This window comes from Pongo pygmaeus, chromosome 9 (genome assembly GCF_028885625.2).
Source record: "Pongo pygmaeus isolate AG05252 chromosome 9, NHGRI_mPonPyg2-v2.0_pri, whole genome shotgun sequence".
Classification (NCBI taxonomy): Eukaryota; Metazoa; Chordata; class Mammalia; order Primates; family Hominidae; genus Pongo; species Pongo pygmaeus.
In genome coordinates this window covers 65,879,318-65,898,451 of record NC_072382.2, presented here as the reverse complement: position 1 = coordinate 65,898,451, position 19,134 = coordinate 65,879,318, and the positions used below count along the sequence as shown (strand labels likewise).

The window sequence follows — 19,134 nt, the reverse complement described above, 5'->3', positions numbered from 1 at the left end:
GCTTCCCCCGGAGCGCCCGGGGGAGCCAGATTCCACCGAGGAACGCGGCATCCCCGGGATCCTCCCGAACTGGGCTGGCCTCTCCCAGGGGAGCCCCGCACGCCTCGGCTTGCTTCCCTCGCAGCGGTCCCAGGGCTCTTGCAGCCCGAACAGGTGGACTTCCAACTTCCCTGCTCAAACATGCACAAAAATGAATAGATGGTCCCGTCCTTCCGTCTCGGGATTATCAAAGTCGCTTGCTTTTTTGTTGAACCTCGTGTTGACCATTTCGAATTTGGCTGGTGTGACATTCAGGTGAACTCACTCTGTCATTTGTTAATATCTCACGAGGTTTCAGTAGAATTTGTACAAGTGGTAGACCAAAGTTTTGGAAATCTCCGTGGTTTAGAAGTTGTCTTTGTGGTTGCTTATCACTGCTCACTATTGAGGGTTTGATCCTTCATATTTACACATAAGACAAGGCCTCTTAGCAAAGCGTCTAGTATGTAGTAGGTGCCTACCAAATATTTTAAATGAATAAATGTGCGATTTTCCCCAACGACCAGCAGGAAGCCGCAATGGCTCCAACTCTGAACTGAGAGAGTTGACATCTCAGCTCCTGAAGATTTACTCTGCTGTAATTTAGTATTTCCCCTTTCTCTGCCACACTTGTTTGATCTACAAATTGGGAGGGTTGGGCTGCACTAGAACTGAAACTGAAGGAATACTTTTTAACTCCAGGACCTCTATGTCAGTTGCTAATGGTAAAACTGAATCAGCTGAATTTGCAAACGTGGAGGGAAGATAGTTTGATCCTGAAAATAATTAAACCAAAAAAAAAAACAAAAAACCTTCAGTCATACCCCATGCAGCAATCCTCTCTGTAACTCCCCTGAGAGCTCATCATCCAACTTGATCACTTTCAGTAAAGAGTAATCTTACTTCCTTGGGAGGCAGCCCATTCCACTGTTTAACAGCCCTATTGTTAGAAAGTTCTTCCTTATTATTTCAGAGTTGTCTTACTGTAATTTCCCCTGATTCTGCTCTCCGGAACTATCCAGAAAAAAAAAAACTATCTTCATATGATAGATTTTTAAGGCAGCTATCATATTCCTTCCCAACTTTTCTAAAAATAGGGTAAAATTCACATATCATAAAATTAGCCACTTGAAAATGTAGAATTCAGTGGCAATTAAGTACATTCCTAATGCTGTACAACTACCATGTCTATCTAGTTACAAAACATTTTCATCACTCAAAAGAAAACATCACAACCATTAAGCAGTCATTCTCATTCCCCCCTCCCACAGCCCCTGGCAATCACCAATTTGCTTTCTGTCTCTATGGATTTACCTATTATGAATATTTCATATTCATATCATACAATATGTGGACTTTTTGTGTCTTGGTTTTTCTCATTTAGTATATTGTTCTCAGCTTGTATACAGGCAGATTCAGTACAAGGTTGTAGCATCACATTGAAGTATCAATACTTCATTATTTTTTATGACTCAATAATATTCCATTGTATGTTGTATTAGACTGTTCTCACGGTGCTAATAAAGACATACCCGAGACTAGGTAATTTATAAAGAGAAGAGGTTTAATTGACTCACAGTTCCACATGGCGGAAGGCAAGGAGAGCAAGGCAGCAGACAAGAGAGCTTATGCAGGAGAACTCTCCTTTATACCATCAAATCTCATGAAACTTACTCACTATCACCACAACAGCAGGAGAAAGACCCACCCCCATGATTCAATTACCTTCCACCGGATCCCTCCCATGACAGGTGGGAATTATGGAGTACAATTCAAGATGAAATTTGGGTGAGGACACAGCCAAACCATATCATATATATATACCATATTTTATTTATCTGGAACAACCCATATGGACATATGGGTTGTTTCCACCTTTTGGCATTGTGAATAGTGCTGCTGCAAACATGCATGTACATGTATTTGAGTACCTGTTTTCAATTTTGGGGATATATTCTTGGGATTGGAATTACTGGATTAAGTAGTAATTCTGTTACTACTGTTTTCCACCGTGGCTGCATCATTTTACATTTTCACAAGCAATGCACTAGGGTTCTAATTTCTCTGCATCTTTGTCAACTCTTGTTTTCCTGTTGTTTATGTTTTGTTGTAGCTTAGTGTGAAGTGATATCTCATTGTGGTCCTGTTTTGCCTTTCCCTAAAGACTAATGATGTTGAGGATCTTTTCATGTATTTATTGGCCATTGCTAAATCTTCTTTGGAGAAATGTCTATTCAAGTCCTTTGCCCATTTTTTAATTGATTCTTTGTCTTTTTGAGGTTGAGTTGTAAGAGTTCTTTATATATTCTGGATACTACTCCTTGTCAGATACATGATTTGCAGATATTTTCCCATTCTGTACGTTGTCTTTTCATTTTCTTTTTAAAATTTTTATGCCCTATTCCCCCCCAAATATTTCCTATTTTTATTTTAGTTTTCATTTTATTTTTATGTAGAGATAATGTACCATGATGTTGCCCAGGCTGGTCTTAAACTCCTGTCCTCAGGCAATCCTCCCACCTAGCCCTCCCAAGATGTTAGGATTAGAGGCATGAGCTTCCACACCCAGACTTCATTTTCTTGATAATGTCCTTTGGCTCAAAAAGTTTTTAATTTTGATAAAGTCCAATTTTTTAGTTTGTTTCTATGCTTTTAGTGTTATATCTAAAAAATTATTGCCATATTAAAGGTGAGATGAAGATTTACTCTTGTTTACTTCATAGTTTTAGCTCTTCTATTTAGTACTTTGACCTATTTTGAGTTAATTTTGTAAGTGGTAAGGGGTCTCGTTTTACCTTTTAAATGTCTTGGCTTTTATTTCATTTGCAAGTACTCATTTAAATTATTTTATTTTTTTAAAATCAAAGGTTAGTTGTTTTTAAGCCTAGAATCAAATGCTATTCTGCTTTTAGGCATATTTCATCTGTTACTGTCATAAGTAGACTTCCAGTCCATTTGCAAATGCCCATTTTGTCACATAGAGATTTTAACGTATCCTAGGTATATGTAGAAAGGCACTGTGTGTTTGTATATACATGTGAACATATTTTGTATACACTAAAGCTGTGCTTTGCTTCTCAGCCAACAGCTGCCAGTCTGTTGAAACTGATAAGCCCTGACAAGGCAGCCTGATTACTGAGGTTGGCTGAAAGCCAGACCATCCCCAACGATAACCACCATCACCTTTCACCAAAGAGAGAGAGAGTAAAGCAAGCCCAGATTTGTTTTCCTGAAGGCTGATGGGAGCAGGAAGGGAGGAAGGGTATGTAACACTATCATGATGTGTACCTGGCAGATGCCTTTCTTTTTTGCTTTAGAAGACGAAACAGACGGAATGCGGTGGCTCACATCTGTAATCCCAGCACTTTGGGAGGCCGAGGCAGGTGGATCACCTAAGGTCAGGAGTTCGAGACCAGCCTGACCAACATGGTGAAACCCTGTCTCTACTAAAAACACAAAAATTAGCTGGGCATGGTGGCAGGTGCCTGTAATCCCAGCTACTTGGGAGGCTGAGGCAAGAGAATTGCTTGAACCCAGGAGGCAGAGGTTGCAGTGAGCCAAGATTGCACCATTGCACTCCAACCTGGGCAACAAGAGCGAAACTCCCGCTCAAAAAAATAAAATAAAAAATGAGAAAAAGACAAAATGGAGCTAATTATCAGTGAGCAAGGCTTATCAGCCCATTGCCCTAGTGGGCTATTGCGGAGTAAGTGGTTTGATCTGTACAGTCATTTCAAGTGCTTGCTGTGGTTAGCCACAGTAGTTAAGGAGGCAGTATGAGTTAGACTTGAGCAAACGTCACCAGGCAGGGCTGGGGCCTCTTCAGATCGTCTCTACCAAAGCATAACAAAGGAGACTATGCCGCTGTGGTGGAAAATTCCCTGATCCATTGCTATAGTTTCAACCATTTAGTTCCCTAAGCAAGAAATTTAATGAATGTTACCCTTGACAGCTGCCTCTCAGCCCCACATTCATCACTCAGTCCTATTGTTCCTACTTCCCAAATATGTCCACTTCTCTCCACCCTCACTGCCACCCCACTAGTTTGAGCCATTATCACCTTCTACTTTTATTATTGCAATAGGTTCTTAACTGTTTTCCCAGCTTCACCGATGGTTCCAAACTTTCTATATAGGTAAATGTTAAGGACAGTAAGCAGGTTATTGAACCTGTCTCAAAATTAAATTTGTATAGCAAACATACCATTTCTACCTTGAGCGTGTGTTTGGGGTGCAAAGAAAAAGCTTCATAGATGACATAGAAAGTGTCCTGGCCGGGTGCGGTGGCTCACGCCTGTAATCCCAGCACTTTGGGAGGCCAAGTTGGGCGGATCATGAGGTCAGCAGATCGAGACCATCCTGGCTAACACGGTGAAACCCTGTCTCTACTAAAAATACAAAAAATTAGCCAGGAGTGGTGGCGAGCACCTGTAGTCCCAGCTACTCAGGAGGCTGAGGCAAGAGAATGGCGTGAACCCAGGAGGCAGAGCTTGCAGTGAGCCGAGATGGCACCACTGTACTCCAGCCTGGGCAACAGAGCGAGACTCCATCTCAAAAAAAAAAAAAAAAAAGAAAGTGTCCTGCAGTTGCGGTCACATGTGTGATGAGATGAATGGTTGAATCTTAACATTCATTTGAAGTACCCCTGACATTAGCAGCTACAGTATAGATAAGTACTGTAAGAGTTTACAGGCTGCTTTTACTTAGATCACATGTTTGATGAGCAGGACTGGCTACATAATATGTGGAGTCCAGTGCAAAATGAAAATGTAGACTGCCTGTTCAGAAATGTTGGAGAATTTCAAAACAGCTTCAGCAGAGCATTCCACCAAGTGTGGGCTCTTCTGAGAGCAGGCCGTGTGCTACTGAACAGAGTGCATGTCAGTGAAGCTGGTGAACTTTAGGATGGAATGAATATGTGTATGTGGGGAGGGGGTATAGTAAACATTATGGGGGGACTAGACTCTCTGCAGTCTCTCCAGAGTACCACCACTGTGCTGCTTCCTTTCTTGCGCCTTTCTAATCTATCTACCACATTCCATAGCCAAAACGATCGTTTAAATAAATGTATATCAGATCATGTCTCTCCTGTCTTCAAACCTGTCAATAGTTTTCCATGTCACCATAAATAAAGTACAAAATCTTCATGTCAGAAAGGGTCCTATTTGCTCTGACCCTGATGACTTCTTTAATCTCATTTCAGGCCTCTTTTCTCCATCATTCAATGCACTCCTATCAAACAGGACTCCTTTCATTTTTTCTAATGTACCAAGTTCTTTCCCATCTCTGAGTGTTTGCACATGCTGTTTCCTACATTTGGAATATTAGATCCCCCTAGTCTTGCTTTTTCCTTCAGAATACTTAACACAGTTTATAATCATGTAAATACATAATTCCGATAAGGATTTGTTTATATCTGGCTACGTCACTAGGCTGTAAGCTCATTGAGGGTAAGTTTGTTGATGACTGCATTGGTGATTAGTGTATGTTGAGAACTTAGCACGGTGCTGGGTACATAATATATTATCAGTAAATATTTGTTGAAAGAATGAAAAAACTGTCAATTCATTCAGGCTTATACATCAGAATTGCTTCTTGGCTGAGCACAGTGGCTCATACCTGTAATCCTAGCATTTTGGGAGGCTGAGGCGAGTGGATCTCTTGAGCTCAGGAGTTCAAGACCAGCGTGGGCAACATGATAAAACCACATCTCTATAAAAAGAAAAAAGAAAAAATATACATATATATACATATATAAAATAATTGCTTCTTTCCAGGTGTTTCTAATCTGATACCACAGGATCCCTACCTGGAGACAAGTAGCAGGATGGTTGCTCTCATTAACACCATTCTCTTTGGCTATGGATGATTCAAATGGCCTAATCATCTCTTTTATCATCCATTCATTAATGCCATTTATTGTGCCCTCTGTAAAAAATTTCTCGTGAAGTAATTTCATTTTGTCCTGTTACAGGTGTTATTGTAACAAGCTTCTTTAGGTTTACTACTTTCTCTTCTCTCTCTCTCTCGTTTTTTTTTTTTTTTTCTTTGTAGGGATGGATTTTTGCCGTGTTGCCAGGCTGGTCTTGAACTTCTGAGCTCAAGAGATCCACTCGCCTCAGCCTCCCAAAGTGCTAGGATTACAGGCACGAGCCACTGTACTGGACCATCTCTTCTCTTTCATTTGTTCTGCAGTAATTTACCCTATTTAAGCTTCAGGGAGGTTTGCCTTCTGGCTTTATCATGTACAAGAACTAACTATTACTCTCTGCCTGTTTTGTACAGGAGCACAAAAATGAGGCAGCAAACGCATTACTTTTCTTTATGCCGATGCTCTGGAAAATATTATGCCCTAAAGAGGGAGGTTAACTGTCCTCCTTGCCCTTACCACTGTAAACCAGACAGAAATTTAAAATATGGAAACAGTGCTTTTTATTCTGTGTCAGGGTTTTAAACTTGGTCAACCTCCCGGAACTGTATGCCTATTTTATACTTTAATTGGTTTATGTACATGTTCATTTTTCTGGAAAGGATCTATATTTTTATTAGGTCCTTAGAGAAGTCAGAGATCCCAAAAAAGTGCCCTGGGCTTTGTATCCTGCTTTACTTCTCCTTGTAAGTGATCAAATCCACAAGGCTGATTGTGTTCTTTCTCTAAATCACTTTGTGTTATGACTTCAGGATGCATCTTGAACTTTGTTTTCAAGTGAACTTTGTAAACAAGTCCTCAGCTTAAAAGACATTTTGAACTATATTAATAATAAATGCATCATAAAATTTCCTGTTTGATAAAGGAGGCATCTGAGATAATTATGCAATGCACTTAGCTACTCACATTTTAGTTATTCTTATTAATATCATTGATATTTATTATTTTTCAATGCTTCTCTGAAAGACCTGAGTATGGCCACTCTGGCTTTAAGAACTGTGTCCACAGTGCTAGCTGAGAAACCACTACCACATATTTTTTTAAACTCCAAACTTTACTAAGAATCAGGCTTGGATGTAGGGCCTAAAAATCATTCAATTGGAATGTGAAGAAGTTGAAACACCATTATGCAGAAACCCTTTAGCATATGTGTATGTATGTCTCTCTAATGTCAGGATGTACACATTTATTACATTGGTTTGGAGGTTTATTTATAATCTGACCTTTTAAAATTCTGGAGCACACAAAAAAAGTAGATCTTCATTAACAAGGATTTTTTTTTTCTTTTTCTTTTCTCTTTTCTTGCCAGAAACTTCAAAGATGTTTCTTCCTTCACTTCCTTCCTTCCTTGTACTGTCCTTGCTCAACGTGAATCTACAATCACTGCCACTTGAATGGATGCAACTTATGTTAATAAATCACCAGGATCAGAGCTCCCACTGCAGCATTTCCTTCTCCATAGAACCATTGAACCAGAAATGCATTCTAGTGATTTTTTTTGTCGTTAACGATGATTAATTAAACAAACTCGAGATTTCACGAGAAAAAACATAGATGCCCAGATTTAACAAATTCCTTATCTTTTTTCGACTTAAACCCACGACGCTTTGGGGAGCACTCTGGCCCCTGCTACTCACCCATGCAAGCGGGGTGCGCGCGCGCGCACACACTCACACTCCAAGATAGGGGCTTTCTAGCAAAATCCTTTGAGCTGCCAATCCAAGATTTTACTTAAAGAATTGACTTGGTTCTCAAGTGACAGATCTCTAAGTGCCAGAGCGGCAAAGTGCACCAGGCTGATAAGGTGCTGCCAAGACTCTCAGGTAGGAATTCTTGTCACAGCCAAGAGGTTGCTGGCGTAGGCACCCGAGGCTGGCAGAGCCTAGCCTCTGAGTCTCCCTACACTCCTGGGCTTGCTTTCCTTTTTGAAGCCGCCTGCAGCTCAAAGAGGAGTTTGAACCAAGAGCACTTGCTTCGCAATCCTCCTGGCAGAGCCACAGCTCAGTTTCCCCACGGAATCACGGGCTTTTGTAAAGGGCAGCGAGGAGGCAGCGAGGTACAGTCGCAGAGTTCTCTGGAGAACGAACACCCCCGCCCCGCCCCACACCCCAGGACTGGTGGAGACTGGAAGGAACGAGTCCAGACCACGGGACCTTCCCTGGCCGTGGGCCGACGCCTAGCTGTCCTTGACCTCCCCAGCAGTCGGAGGAGCGCGGGAGAAATGAAAGTAAAACCTGTCCTGGCGTGGAACCAAGTGAAAGCTGGCGACAAGTAGGTCGCATCCTCAGAGCGACTGATAGCCAGTCCTGGATCTGCGCGAAGAGCTTGACTCGCAGAGGATAAAGTGAAAGGAAAAGGAAGTGGGAGACAAGGGAGAAGAACAATAGTTAGGCTGGGGAGGCTTCTGGTCACCGAGCAGGCGTGCAGTAATAGCAGACGGACTCGTCGCCCGGCCAGGCCGCTACGGTGACTGCCCTGCGCTCAGCCGGGCGGCCGGATCCAGACCAGTGCGCCGCGCTGCACTCCTCTAACCCTCCGCGTCCCAACCCCTTACCAGGGCCAGGGTCAGGGCCCGGAATCTGTCCTCTGTCCTCAGATGGAATTCAGGTCCGCTCAGGTGACTCCTTCCAGGAAGAGTCCTTAAATAACTTCCGCGCGGCCATTTCTTCCCCAGGTGCAATGTCCACTGTTGAGTCCCGAGAGCGAAAAGGCAGCTGAGCCAGCAGTGCGCGGCCCAGACAGACCACTCTGGGCAAGGTCCACGCGACCCACTGCCCAGCCGCCTTTGCACCGGAGCTCAGAGCCATATGGCAGAGTAGGAAGGAAGCTTAAAGGTCTGCTGGGGACCCGCTCTAAGATGGGGACTCGAGAGATGGGACGTGACTCGCCCACCTTCATACAGCGAATTGCTGGGAGGTGAGGACTAGAAGCCTGTTTGGCTAGTGGTCTCGCACCTTTGGCCTCTCCCTCGAGTCGCTGGGCTTCAGGACATTCGAGTAGAGGAGTGGTTAGTAGGACACCAGAAACCCACAAGCAAGAAGCAGGAAGCCCCGTGGCTTAGCCTTTCCTTCCCAGTTTGGCCCCCAGGAGAGAAGTAAAGAGAAGAAGCTGTGATGGAAGAGCACAAACGGGTGACAAACGTGTTTAGCGTGATTCATCATGAACAGGCACAAATTCTTTGGGCGGGGGCTAGGACTCTCCTTTGCCCCTTGAGAAGATGGTGACCCCAGCCTAGAGGAATCCACGCCGCGCCCCAGTCGGCCGTGCTAGCGTGTCGGGCCGAGTAGGGACTCTGCTGCTTCCTACCTGCAGGGTGACTTCTCCTCTCTGCAGATACCTCCCCTCTCTGAGCTTGAATTTTCTACCTGCTGAAATGGGAAAAGGAATGTTACCTTCCTTGCCTGACTCAAGGGTGGGTGTGAAGCTCAAAGTAGACTGGGATGTGGCCGTGCTTGGTAAACTGTAAAATGATTAGCATACGTGAAGCGTTAGTGTGCTCCCTGGCAGTCAGTCCTCACGTTTACGATGGATTAATGAAGGCAGCCAGGCACACTCTCAGGTTATGACCTTATAAGGCATAATAGGATTACAAGGAGGCAAAATGAAACAGTATATTTACTCCTAATTTTGGTTATTCCTATGTTTCCAAATAGAAATGAAAATTCTGAAATTTCAGATAATTCCCCCCTCCAAATCCCAATTCTCAATTTAGCTTTTCTGAGCCTTGTCCCTACTGTGAAATCTTACTCGCTCATCCCGAAACCCCGGGGTCTCGGTCCTCTGGGGGACAAGTGAGTCCTGCTCCTCTCGGCTCTGCTCCGTCTCTGCCCCGGCCCCTCCGCGGGAGTCTGGGGTCGCGGCCCGGTCAGGCGCCAAGCCGGCAGGGGGCGCGGTCCACTTGAGGCCACAGCTCCCCAGGTCCGGGCTCGGGCCATCCGCGCTGTCCCTCCCGCGGGCTCTTGCTGTTCTTCGCCAGGAGGCTTTGCACTCCGGGCCGCATGGGTCCTGGATAAGGACCTCAAGAGGTTGTAGTGGCGCCCCTTCGCTCCGGCGTACTGTCTGAACCCTGTGCCCAAAGAGTTAGGGCTATGGCAGTTCCCGCACCAACCGCCTGGAGCCCATACCTAAGCCCTCTGGGCACAAGGGACCTCCTCCCCCCCTCCCCCCATCCCAACTCCAGCCCCAAAGGAAGCAATGCGCGCGTCCGAGAGCAGGAGCGTGCGTGGCTGAGGAAAGAAAGGGAAGGCAACCGGGCAGCCCAAGCCCCGCCCCGCCGCTCCCCCACCCGTGCGCTTATAAAGCACAGGAACCAGAGCTGGCCACTCAGTGGTTTCTTGGTGACACTGGATAGAGCAGCTCGAGCCTTGCCACTTCGGGCTTCTCACTGCAGCTGGGCTTGGACTTCGTGGTTTTGCCATTGCCAGTGGGACGTCTGAGACTTTATCCTTCAAGTACTTGGCAGATCACTCTCTTAGCAGGTAGGTGCCGCAGACCCTGCGGGTTAAGAGGTGGGGTGGGGGCAGTGCTTGCCAAGGCCTTAAACTGGGAGCGCTGGATGAGGGGAACAACCCACTTTGGAGGGTTCTCTGAGGGATACACCCTATATCCTGGGCCCAACTTGTGCACACAGCTGGAGATCCAGAGACCCAGTCCCCTCTGCTCCGTCAGCCAAGTTCCAAGAAGTTGCGCAGAGACCCTCTGGGAGCCTGGCGGGGTGCAGCGGCCTCCCCTGCGGGGCCTGTCACCCGGCCGGCGCGTGCAAACGCCTCTGGCGCCTCTCTGCGCCGGAGGGAGATAAGCGTCTGAGCCAGGGAAAGCGCGGGCTAAACCCGCCTCGCCGGGGCCCCTGCCCGCCCTCCGTGCCGCGCCCGGGCGGTGCAGCTGGCCCGGGTGCTCACGCTCGACTCTCTTTCTTCTTTTCCAGGGTCTGCGCTTCGCAGCCGGGATGAAGCTGGTTTCCGTCGCCCTGATGTACCTGGGTTCCCTCGCCTTCCTAGGGGCTGACACCGTTCGGTTGGATGTCGCGTCGGAGTTTCGAAAGAAGTGAGTCGGGGCAGCGCCATCCCCCGTGCTGGTACCTGGCAGGCAAGGGGAACTGACGGTTGGTCCCGAAGGTCCAGAAGCGAATGGGATCAGGGACGGGCCTGGGCGTCACCTGAACGCACGCGAATCGGGTCTGCTTGTGTTTTCCAGGTGGAATAAGTGGGCTCTGAGTCGTGGGAAGAGGGAACTGCGGATGTCCAGCAGCTACCCCACTGGGCTCTCTGACTTGAAGGCTGGGCCTGCCCAGACCCTTATTCGGCCCCAGGACATGAAGGGTGCCTCTCGAAGCCCCGAAGACAGGTAACTGTGCCCTGTGCTGTCCAGGGACGGGAGGGAAGGAAAGTGTGCGGGCGGAGTTCTCTGTCTCCACTCCCCTGGCCCGGGGGATCGTCGGGGCTGGACCGCAGCTCAGATGGCGCGAGAAGTTTCCAGCTCCCTCTGGCCCTAGAGTGGCTCCCGTTCCCGTTGTTGGGGCCAAAGCTCTGCTTGATGGGGTCTCAAATTGCCTTTCCTCCCCCTCCCGCAGCAGTCCGGATGCCGCCCGCATCCGAGTCAAGCGCTACCGCCAGAGCATGAACAACTTCCAGGGCCTCCGGAGCTTTGGCTGCCGCTTCGGGACGTGCACGGTGCAGAAGCTGGCACACCAGATCTACCAGTTCACAGATAAGGACAAGGACAACGTCGCCCCCAGGAGCAAGATCAGCCCCCAGGGCTACGGCCGCCGGCGCCGGCGCTCCCTGCCCGAGGCCGGCCCGGGTCGGACTCTGGTGTCTTCTAAGCCACAAGCACACGGGGCTCCAGCCCCCCCGAGTGGAAGTGCTCCCCACTTTCTTTAGGATTTAGGCGCCCATGGCACAACGAATAGTCGCGCAAGCATCCCGCTGGTGCCTCCCGGGACGAAGGACTTCCCGAGCGGTGTGGGGACCGGGCTTTGACAGCCCTGCAGAGACCCCGAGTCTGGGAGGCACCTTCCGGCGGCGAGCTCTGGCTTTGCAAGGGCCCCTCCTTCTGGGGGCTTCGCTTCCTTAGCCTTGCTCAGGTGCAGGTGCCCCGGGGGGCGGGGTGCAGAAGAATCCGAGTGTTTTCCAGGCTTAAGGAGAGGAGAAAATGAGAAATGAATGCTGAGACCCCCGGGGCAGGGGTCTGAGCCACAGCCGTGCTCATCCACAAACTGATTTCTCACGGCGTGTCACCCCACCAGGGCGCAAGCCTCACTATTACTTGAACTTTCCAAAACCTAGAGAGGAAAAGTGCAATGCGTGTTGTACATACAGAGGTTACTATCAATATTTAAGTTTGTTGCTGTCAAGATTTTTTTTGTAACTTCAAATATAGAGATATTTTTGTACGTTATATATTGTATTAAGGGCATTTTAAAAGCAATTATATTGTCCTCCTCCCCCTATTTTAAGACGTGAATGTCTCAGCGAGGTGTAAAGTTGTTCGCCGCGTGGAATGTGAGTGTGTTTGTGTGCATGAAAGAGAAAGACTGATTACCTCCTGTGTGGAAGAAGGAAACACCGAGTCTCTGTATAATCTATTTACATAAAATGGGTGATATGCGAACAGCAAACCAATAAACTGTCTCAATGCTGATTCATTCTCTCGGCTCGGCTCTCGCGTCTAGGGAGGGAGGGTTCCCTGGTCCCGGCCCGCCCAGGAGCCTTGGGGTCCCGCCGCCGGGCTTGGGAAGGTGGGACGGCGGCGCGTGCACGTGCTGGCCCTACTCTGAGCGGGCTGAGCTGTCACGAGCTCTGTTCTCTGTGTGGGGCTCGCAGAACACGTGTCCTGGGTGAGAATCAGGACTTCGCGGAGACGCCCGAGGTCACCGCCTGGCGTGGCGGCCAGGCGGGGCGGGGGTAGGGGGAGCCCTAGTGGGTTGGCGAGCCCGGACTCTCGGGTTGCGCAACGGAGTCCTAGATTTATAGGGTTGCTCACAGAACCCTGCGCGAAAGCGCGCTTCGAAGAGTTGGGGTGGTCTCTGAGGACTTCTAAGAGAGGCGTTCCCCCTGCCTGCCGCGGTTGTTAAAGTTCCAAGCCGCCCCAGCAATGCGTGGGGACACCTCCGGAAAACCCAGTAACCCCCAGTAACCCCGGGTCTGCCCGGGCCTGAGCGCCCGCGGGCCGCTGGCTCATGGGCGAGGCTGTAGCGCCCCCTGCAGGCATCTGAGACAGGCCCAGCGCCGCCAAGCAGTACGTGCGGTTTAATAAGTTCTTCTACGTGGGAGTCAGCACACAGCCTTAATGAAAGAGGAAAGAAAGAAAAAAAAAAAGAAAGAAACAGTTTGCAGATGCCAACCAGGGCCGTCCCCCTACACCCCCCAGACCTGCACCGCGGCTCCCTGTTCTGGGACAGTGACTCAGCGCCCACACGCTGCGCTGCGTGCAGCTGCCGGCTGGAGGCGGGCAGGACGGACGTGCAGCCGGAATCGTGAGCCTCCGACGGCCTGAGACCTTCATTGTTCCGCCTCCCCTAGCCGCTCCCCTCTTCCTTCCTCCTTCCCAAGCCTTTCTTCATTTTTTTCTTCACTTTTCTCCAGCCTTCCTCTCTCTCTCTCCTTCCTTCCTCCTTGCTTTCTTTATATGCCTTATCTTCTGAGAAGGTTGACCCCAGTTCCGGCGATAGACGGACACTAAGCCCCCCCTTGAGTGACTAGAAAGTCAGGGCACATAGGAACAGTTAGGACATAAGGGGAGAGTAAAGAGAGGGACCCCTGATTTTGATTTCAGGGTGCCCCGTTTGTCTCATCCAATATCCTGAAGACCCAAGATGGAGACCAGCTACTTGTCCTTTCCAAAAAGCTTCCCTGGCCTCAATGTCAGTGCTTGTAGGTGATCTCAGAAATCTCCCTGGTGAAGAAAACCTGAAGGTGAGTTTGGAGAATGGAAATGTTTCCAGGGTAGCCTAGGGCCTTCTGGGGCTTTTGCACATTACAGGGTCCCCTCCGAGGGGCTAGGATGTTTAGTTTCTTGCAGAAGAGGACTGCATACCCACTGAGAGAGAGGGGCCCTACTCCGGGGTCCAGAGATACCTCATTCCAAAGCAGTTCCAATTTAGAAGAAAGTAAACTCGAGTACATAGAATTTCCTTAAGACCATACAAAGCCTCAGTTTGGGCACCTGGCTGTTGACAGTGCCAATCTCATATAGTTTATTGCCCTGTTTGATCTTGATAATTGTGTGAGGTGTGTCAGAATTGAGGGGGTTAGAAATGCAGCTACAGACCATTCTTGTCCTCAAGGGCCTTTCAGAAAAAGATTCACTTTGTGGGAACTCTGTGTCAGGCACAGGCACTGAGAAGGTACCAGGCATGTATGAATGAAAGAGTGACTCAAGATTCCTGTCATGGAATTTCTGTGCCAGTGAGTGGGTTCTGGGTGGTCTGAAGGGGCTACAGAAACTGCAGAGAGCACCAAACACTTTAGCCTCGCAGACAGTGGCGCAAGGTTAGACACTCACTCCTTTCCTTGAGCCAACGTTGTCCTGTAGCCACAAAGCACTCCAGCCAAACCTCACCCTGGCACAGCGTCAGCCAGCAAACAAAGCTGCCAAAGGCAGGTTGGGCACAAGCTTAGGGCGGTTGTGAGCAGGGAACAGGCGTCTAGCCTTGTGCTGAGGAAGTCTTATGACTTGAGGGAATCCAAGGCAAGTGAAGGAGATGGTTCAGCTCTAAGACAAAAGAGGCAGCTGCTCAGCTGGAGTCCTTCCCGCTCAGAATCCTGTGACTGGAGACATGTGAGAGGAGACAGAGACCCTCCTAAGACCAGTTTGGTATGAGTTCAGGATTAACCGAAGGTCACCATCAAACCCCGGGCCCTTCTCTTTGAGGTGCTGAAGCTTATCAGGATAGGGACTATTGATGCCAAGAACACATCGTTTATCAACAGTGATGAGTCATTTGTGAGCTGATTCGACCTGTCCACAGCTGAGGAGTAGTCACAGCTTTTATCTTTAGCTACTGTTGCTTGCTGTGGGAATGATACCATACAGTTGTAATCAAACACAGGGTATCAGGCAATTTCTTGAAAAGCCAACACCTTGGCTGAACAGCCAAGGGTGAAGGGGAGTGATGGGGAGGAATGGAAACAGATTCCTTTTTTAGCACTTGCTTGGTGTCAGATATTCTCTTTGCCACTTTATACACCTTATCTCATTTAATTCTTACAACAGCCTTGTGAAGTAGGTGTTATCTGTTTATAGATAAGGAAACAACCTCAGAGACGTAAAGTAACTCAGCCAAGGTTACACAGTGAATAATAAGCGATGGAGCCTGGATTTGTACCCAAATGCTACAGGCTATTTTGATCCTCTAAAGACATACGGAGTAAAGTGGGATAATTTTAACATTTAGATTCTCTAGCCAAATGTCCCCAAATGTCCTCTAAAACAGGGATAGCTTGTATAGGTGATTTACACCTGTGGTTCTGAAAGATTTACATGAGGGCTGGTAGAAGAGGGAAGGAGAGCTGCTTCAGCAGTAAGCTCAATGAGTGCAAAATAAATAAATGAACTGAGTTTTAAATTCTTGGTCTTGGTTTGAAGAAGGGATTATAAATCAACCTTTTTCCTCTCCTGAGCTAAGCCACTGACCTCTTTGGTTTGAATTGCCAAATATAGTTAAAATATACACTGAAGCTTCAAGAGCTGGTTTCGGAGGGGAAGGCCTTCTGAGCTATTCCTGGCCAAATACAGTCCCACACTGTAGGTCTTAAGTCGCCTGGAAGAACACCTGTGTCTACAAAACTGCAAATAGAGTTTCCACCCTTGAGGTGGGATCTTTTGTCTTGGCAACTGCTGCTCAAGGCAGCTTTTCAGAGGATGTTCTGAACTGACTCTCAGAGAGAGAGAGAGCTATGACATAAGGCCCCTCCTTTCCCCAGCTGAGAAGGAGAAGGCCTTGTTATCCTGAGTCTCACAGAGGTTTCTGCCAAAGCCAGGCTGGAGGCTTGGTCTTCATGTGCAAGGGAAGAAGGGTGAGGCTAGATAGCTATCTGGTGGTCCCACTGGTCTTGTTCCAGAGCTATTTTGGAACATTCTGGAAAAACAATAGAATGACTGTGGCCACACAGGCAGCTGAATTTAGTAGGTTTTTGTACATTTATCCAACATTAGGAAAGTAGTTTTGAGTATTGAGATAAATTTTAAAGCATAAAAAATGCATTTTACTTATTTACAATATTTATTTAGTGTAGAAGAAAAAGATCCACCTGTAATACTACTTTCAGAGATAACCACTATTAATATTTTAGACATTTTAATCTTTTATTTATTTATTTATTTTTTTAGAGACAGGGTTTTGCTCAGTTGCCCAGGCTGGAGTGCAGTGGTTTGATCAAGCTCACTAGCTCAGACTCCCAGGCCCAAGCAATCCTCCTACCTCAGCCTCCTGAGTAGGGGTGACTATAGGCATGATGCCTGGCTAACTTCCTTTTTGACATTTTTATATATTATACATATACACACTTTAAAAAATTGAATTCAGTGGAGAGAGCTGAATTAAACCTACTCAGTTTAGGGCAAATTGTCATTACCAATCTGTGCAAGGCTTCTCTCTTTTTAAAATTATTTTATTTTTTCTTCTTTAATTTCCGTATCCCTTCACATCTTCTTTATGGGAACCCTCTTTAATGTGTTTGATATCTGTGCTTATTATAGTATGCAATCTTGTAAAATCTGCTGTGTTATTTCACAACTACATGTTTTTAACCTGCAAACACATTGTGTTAAAATATTTATTGTTTCCTAATCTCACTCAACACTTTAAAAAAATTATCCAGGTAGATTTGTTTCCTCTTACTGCTGAATATTACTTATTTTATGGATCTACCACATTTTACTTTTCTTGTCTTTTAATGAGGGACACTTGGGTTGCCCCCAGTACCCCTCTGCCACAAACAATATGTAAATTAACCTTCCATTTCATGTCCTCTTATGGGTCTAAATGGAAATTTCTTGGAGATATATACCCAGAAATGGCATCATTTAGTTAAAAGGCTTCTACATACAGATTATGCTAAATGTATGAGATTGCTTTCCAAAATGCCTGTACCAGTATGCATTTCCACCAGCAGTGCCTGAGAATTCTCACCTCCCCATGTCACTGCAATATTTGTATGTATGATGGTTAATTTCATATGTCAACTTGACTGGGCTAAGGGATGCCCAGATAGCTGGTAAAAAATTATTTCTGGGTATGTCTGTGAGGATGTCTCCAGAGGAGATTAGCATTGGAACCAGTAGACTGAGTAAAGAAGCTCCCTCACCAGTGTGGACAGGCATTATCTAATCTGTTGAGACCTGGAATAGAACAAAAAAGGCAGAAGAAGGGCAAATTCTCCCTCTGTTTTCTTGTGCTGGGACATCCATCTTCTCCTGCCCTTGGGCATCAGACCTCTTGGTTCTTGAGGTTTTCAACTTACACCAGTGGCCTCACTCCATACTGAGACTGGGAGTTATACCATCAGTTCCCCCGGTTTTCAGTCCTTTGGACTCGGACTGAATTACACCCCCAGTTTTCCTGCTTCTCCAGTTTGCAGATAGCATATCTTGAGACTTACCAGCATCCATAATTGCATAAGCCAGTTCTCATAATAAACAAACCAACAAATCTATAAATATCCTGCTGATTGTGTTTCTCTAGAAAACCCTGAGAAATATAGCATGGATCCTCTTCTGATGTTTGCCATGCTGATGGGTATAAAAGTAATATTGTTTTACTTTCCATTACTGGTTGCTGGTGAATTTTGGCATATCTTCATTTATTTATTGGTCATTTGAACTTTTCCTAGTGGGCTACACAATTAAAAAGGAGTGAGATCATATTTGTCCATGATCTGCTGATTTTTTTTTTTTTTTTTTTTTTACTTCTCAGTATATTTGGGCATCTTTTGATGCCAATAAATATATCTATGCAACATCATTTTAATTTCCTGCACCATATTTCATTTTATTAAAATGAAATGAAACGAATTATGAAACAAATCATAATTTGTTTAACCATTCTTTGCTGTTGGATGTTAAGGTTATTTTGGTTTTGGGGTGTGTGTGTATGTCTGTGTGTGTCTCACTCTGTCCCAGGCTGGAGTGCAGTGGCACAATCATAGCTTACTGTAACCTAAATACCTGGGCCCGACCAATCCTTCTGACTCAGCCTCTTGAGTAGCTGGGACTACAGGTGTGCACCACCATGCCCAGCTAATTTTTAAAATATTTTGTAGACTGGGGTCTCACTATGTTGCCCAGGCTGGTCTTGAACTCCTGGCCTCAAGTGATCCTCCTGTCTTGGCCTCCCAAAGTGTTGGGATTACAGGCATGAGCCACTGCGCCTGGCTGAATGCTAAGGTTTTCCCTCTGTGTTTTTACCATTAAAAATGCCCCCAATATAGCTGGGTGCTGTGGCTTGCACCTATAATCCCAGCTACAAGGAGGCCGAGGTGGGAGGATTACCTGAAGCCAGGAGTTTGAGACCAGCTTGGGCAACATAGGGGGATCCCATCTCTAAACAATTTTTTAAGGCCCTCAGTGAACATTTTTATGTGCATTCAACTCATCTTTGAGTAATTTTATGACTGTTTTTTAGGATAAATTATTACAAATAAAAGTATTGGGTCATTGGGTCTGTCCTCTTTTTTGTTAAAGCATTTGAGCCAGATTGCCGTCTGGAAGGATCAATTTTTATTTCTACTAACAGTATAAAAAAGTCAATTTCTGGCCAGGTATGGTGGCTCAGGCCTGTAATCTCAGAACTTTGGGAGTCCAAGATAGGTGGATCACCTGAGGTCAGGAGTTCGAGACCAGCCTGACCAACATGGTGAAACTCTGTCTCTACTAAAAATACAAAAAATTAGCCGAGCATGGTGGCGGGTGCCTGTAATCTCAACTACTCAGGAGGCTGGGGCAGGAGAATCGCTTGAACCTGGGAGGCAGAGGTTGCAGTGAGCCAAGATTGTGTCATTGCACCCAGCCTGAGTGACAAGAGTGAAACTCTGTCTCAAAAAAAAAAAAAAGTGAATTTCCTGTTTCCTTTGAAACACTGAACATTATTCTTCTTTTCAATTAATAATATTGTGTCGTGTAATAGGTAAACATGGTGTTTCCTATTGCTCTTTAAAAAGTTTTATTCTTTTCTCATGTTTTTGAGACTGT

General features: G+C 46.5%; 2 protein-coding genes across 3 annotated transcripts in view; one reads left to right on the top strand and one right to left on the bottom strand.

Annotated features, from left to right (window-relative positions):
* The window catches only part of SBF2 (SET binding factor 2), a 544,916-nt gene extending 536,854 nt beyond the window's left edge, over window positions 1-8,062 (bottom strand). The window contains exon 1 of one of the 2 annotated variants that reach the window (XM_063671925.1): window positions 7,584-8,062. In XM_063671925.1, coding sequence (XP_063527995.1) covers window positions 7,584-7,587 — 4 coding nt within the window. In that variant the 5' untranslated portion in view covers window positions 7,588-8,062. The remainder of the gene's footprint in view (window positions 1-7,583) is intronic. The other variant, XM_063671922.1, reaches the window with a different exon arrangement.
* A 1,979-nt stretch (window positions 8,063-10,041) lies between these two features.
* Window positions 10,042-12,585, top strand: ADM (adrenomedullin). Its single transcript, XM_054440827.2, has 4 exons — window positions 10,042-10,424; window positions 10,871-10,989; window positions 11,140-11,289; window positions 11,516-12,585. The coding sequence occupies exons 2-4, from the start codon at window positions 10,892-10,894 to the stop codon at window positions 11,823-11,825; spliced, it is 558 nt and encodes a 185-aa protein (XP_054296802.1). The 5' UTR covers window positions 10,042-10,424; window positions 10,871-10,891; the 3' UTR covers window positions 11,826-12,585.
* The last annotated feature ends 6,549 nt before the right edge of the window (window positions 12,586-19,134 follow it).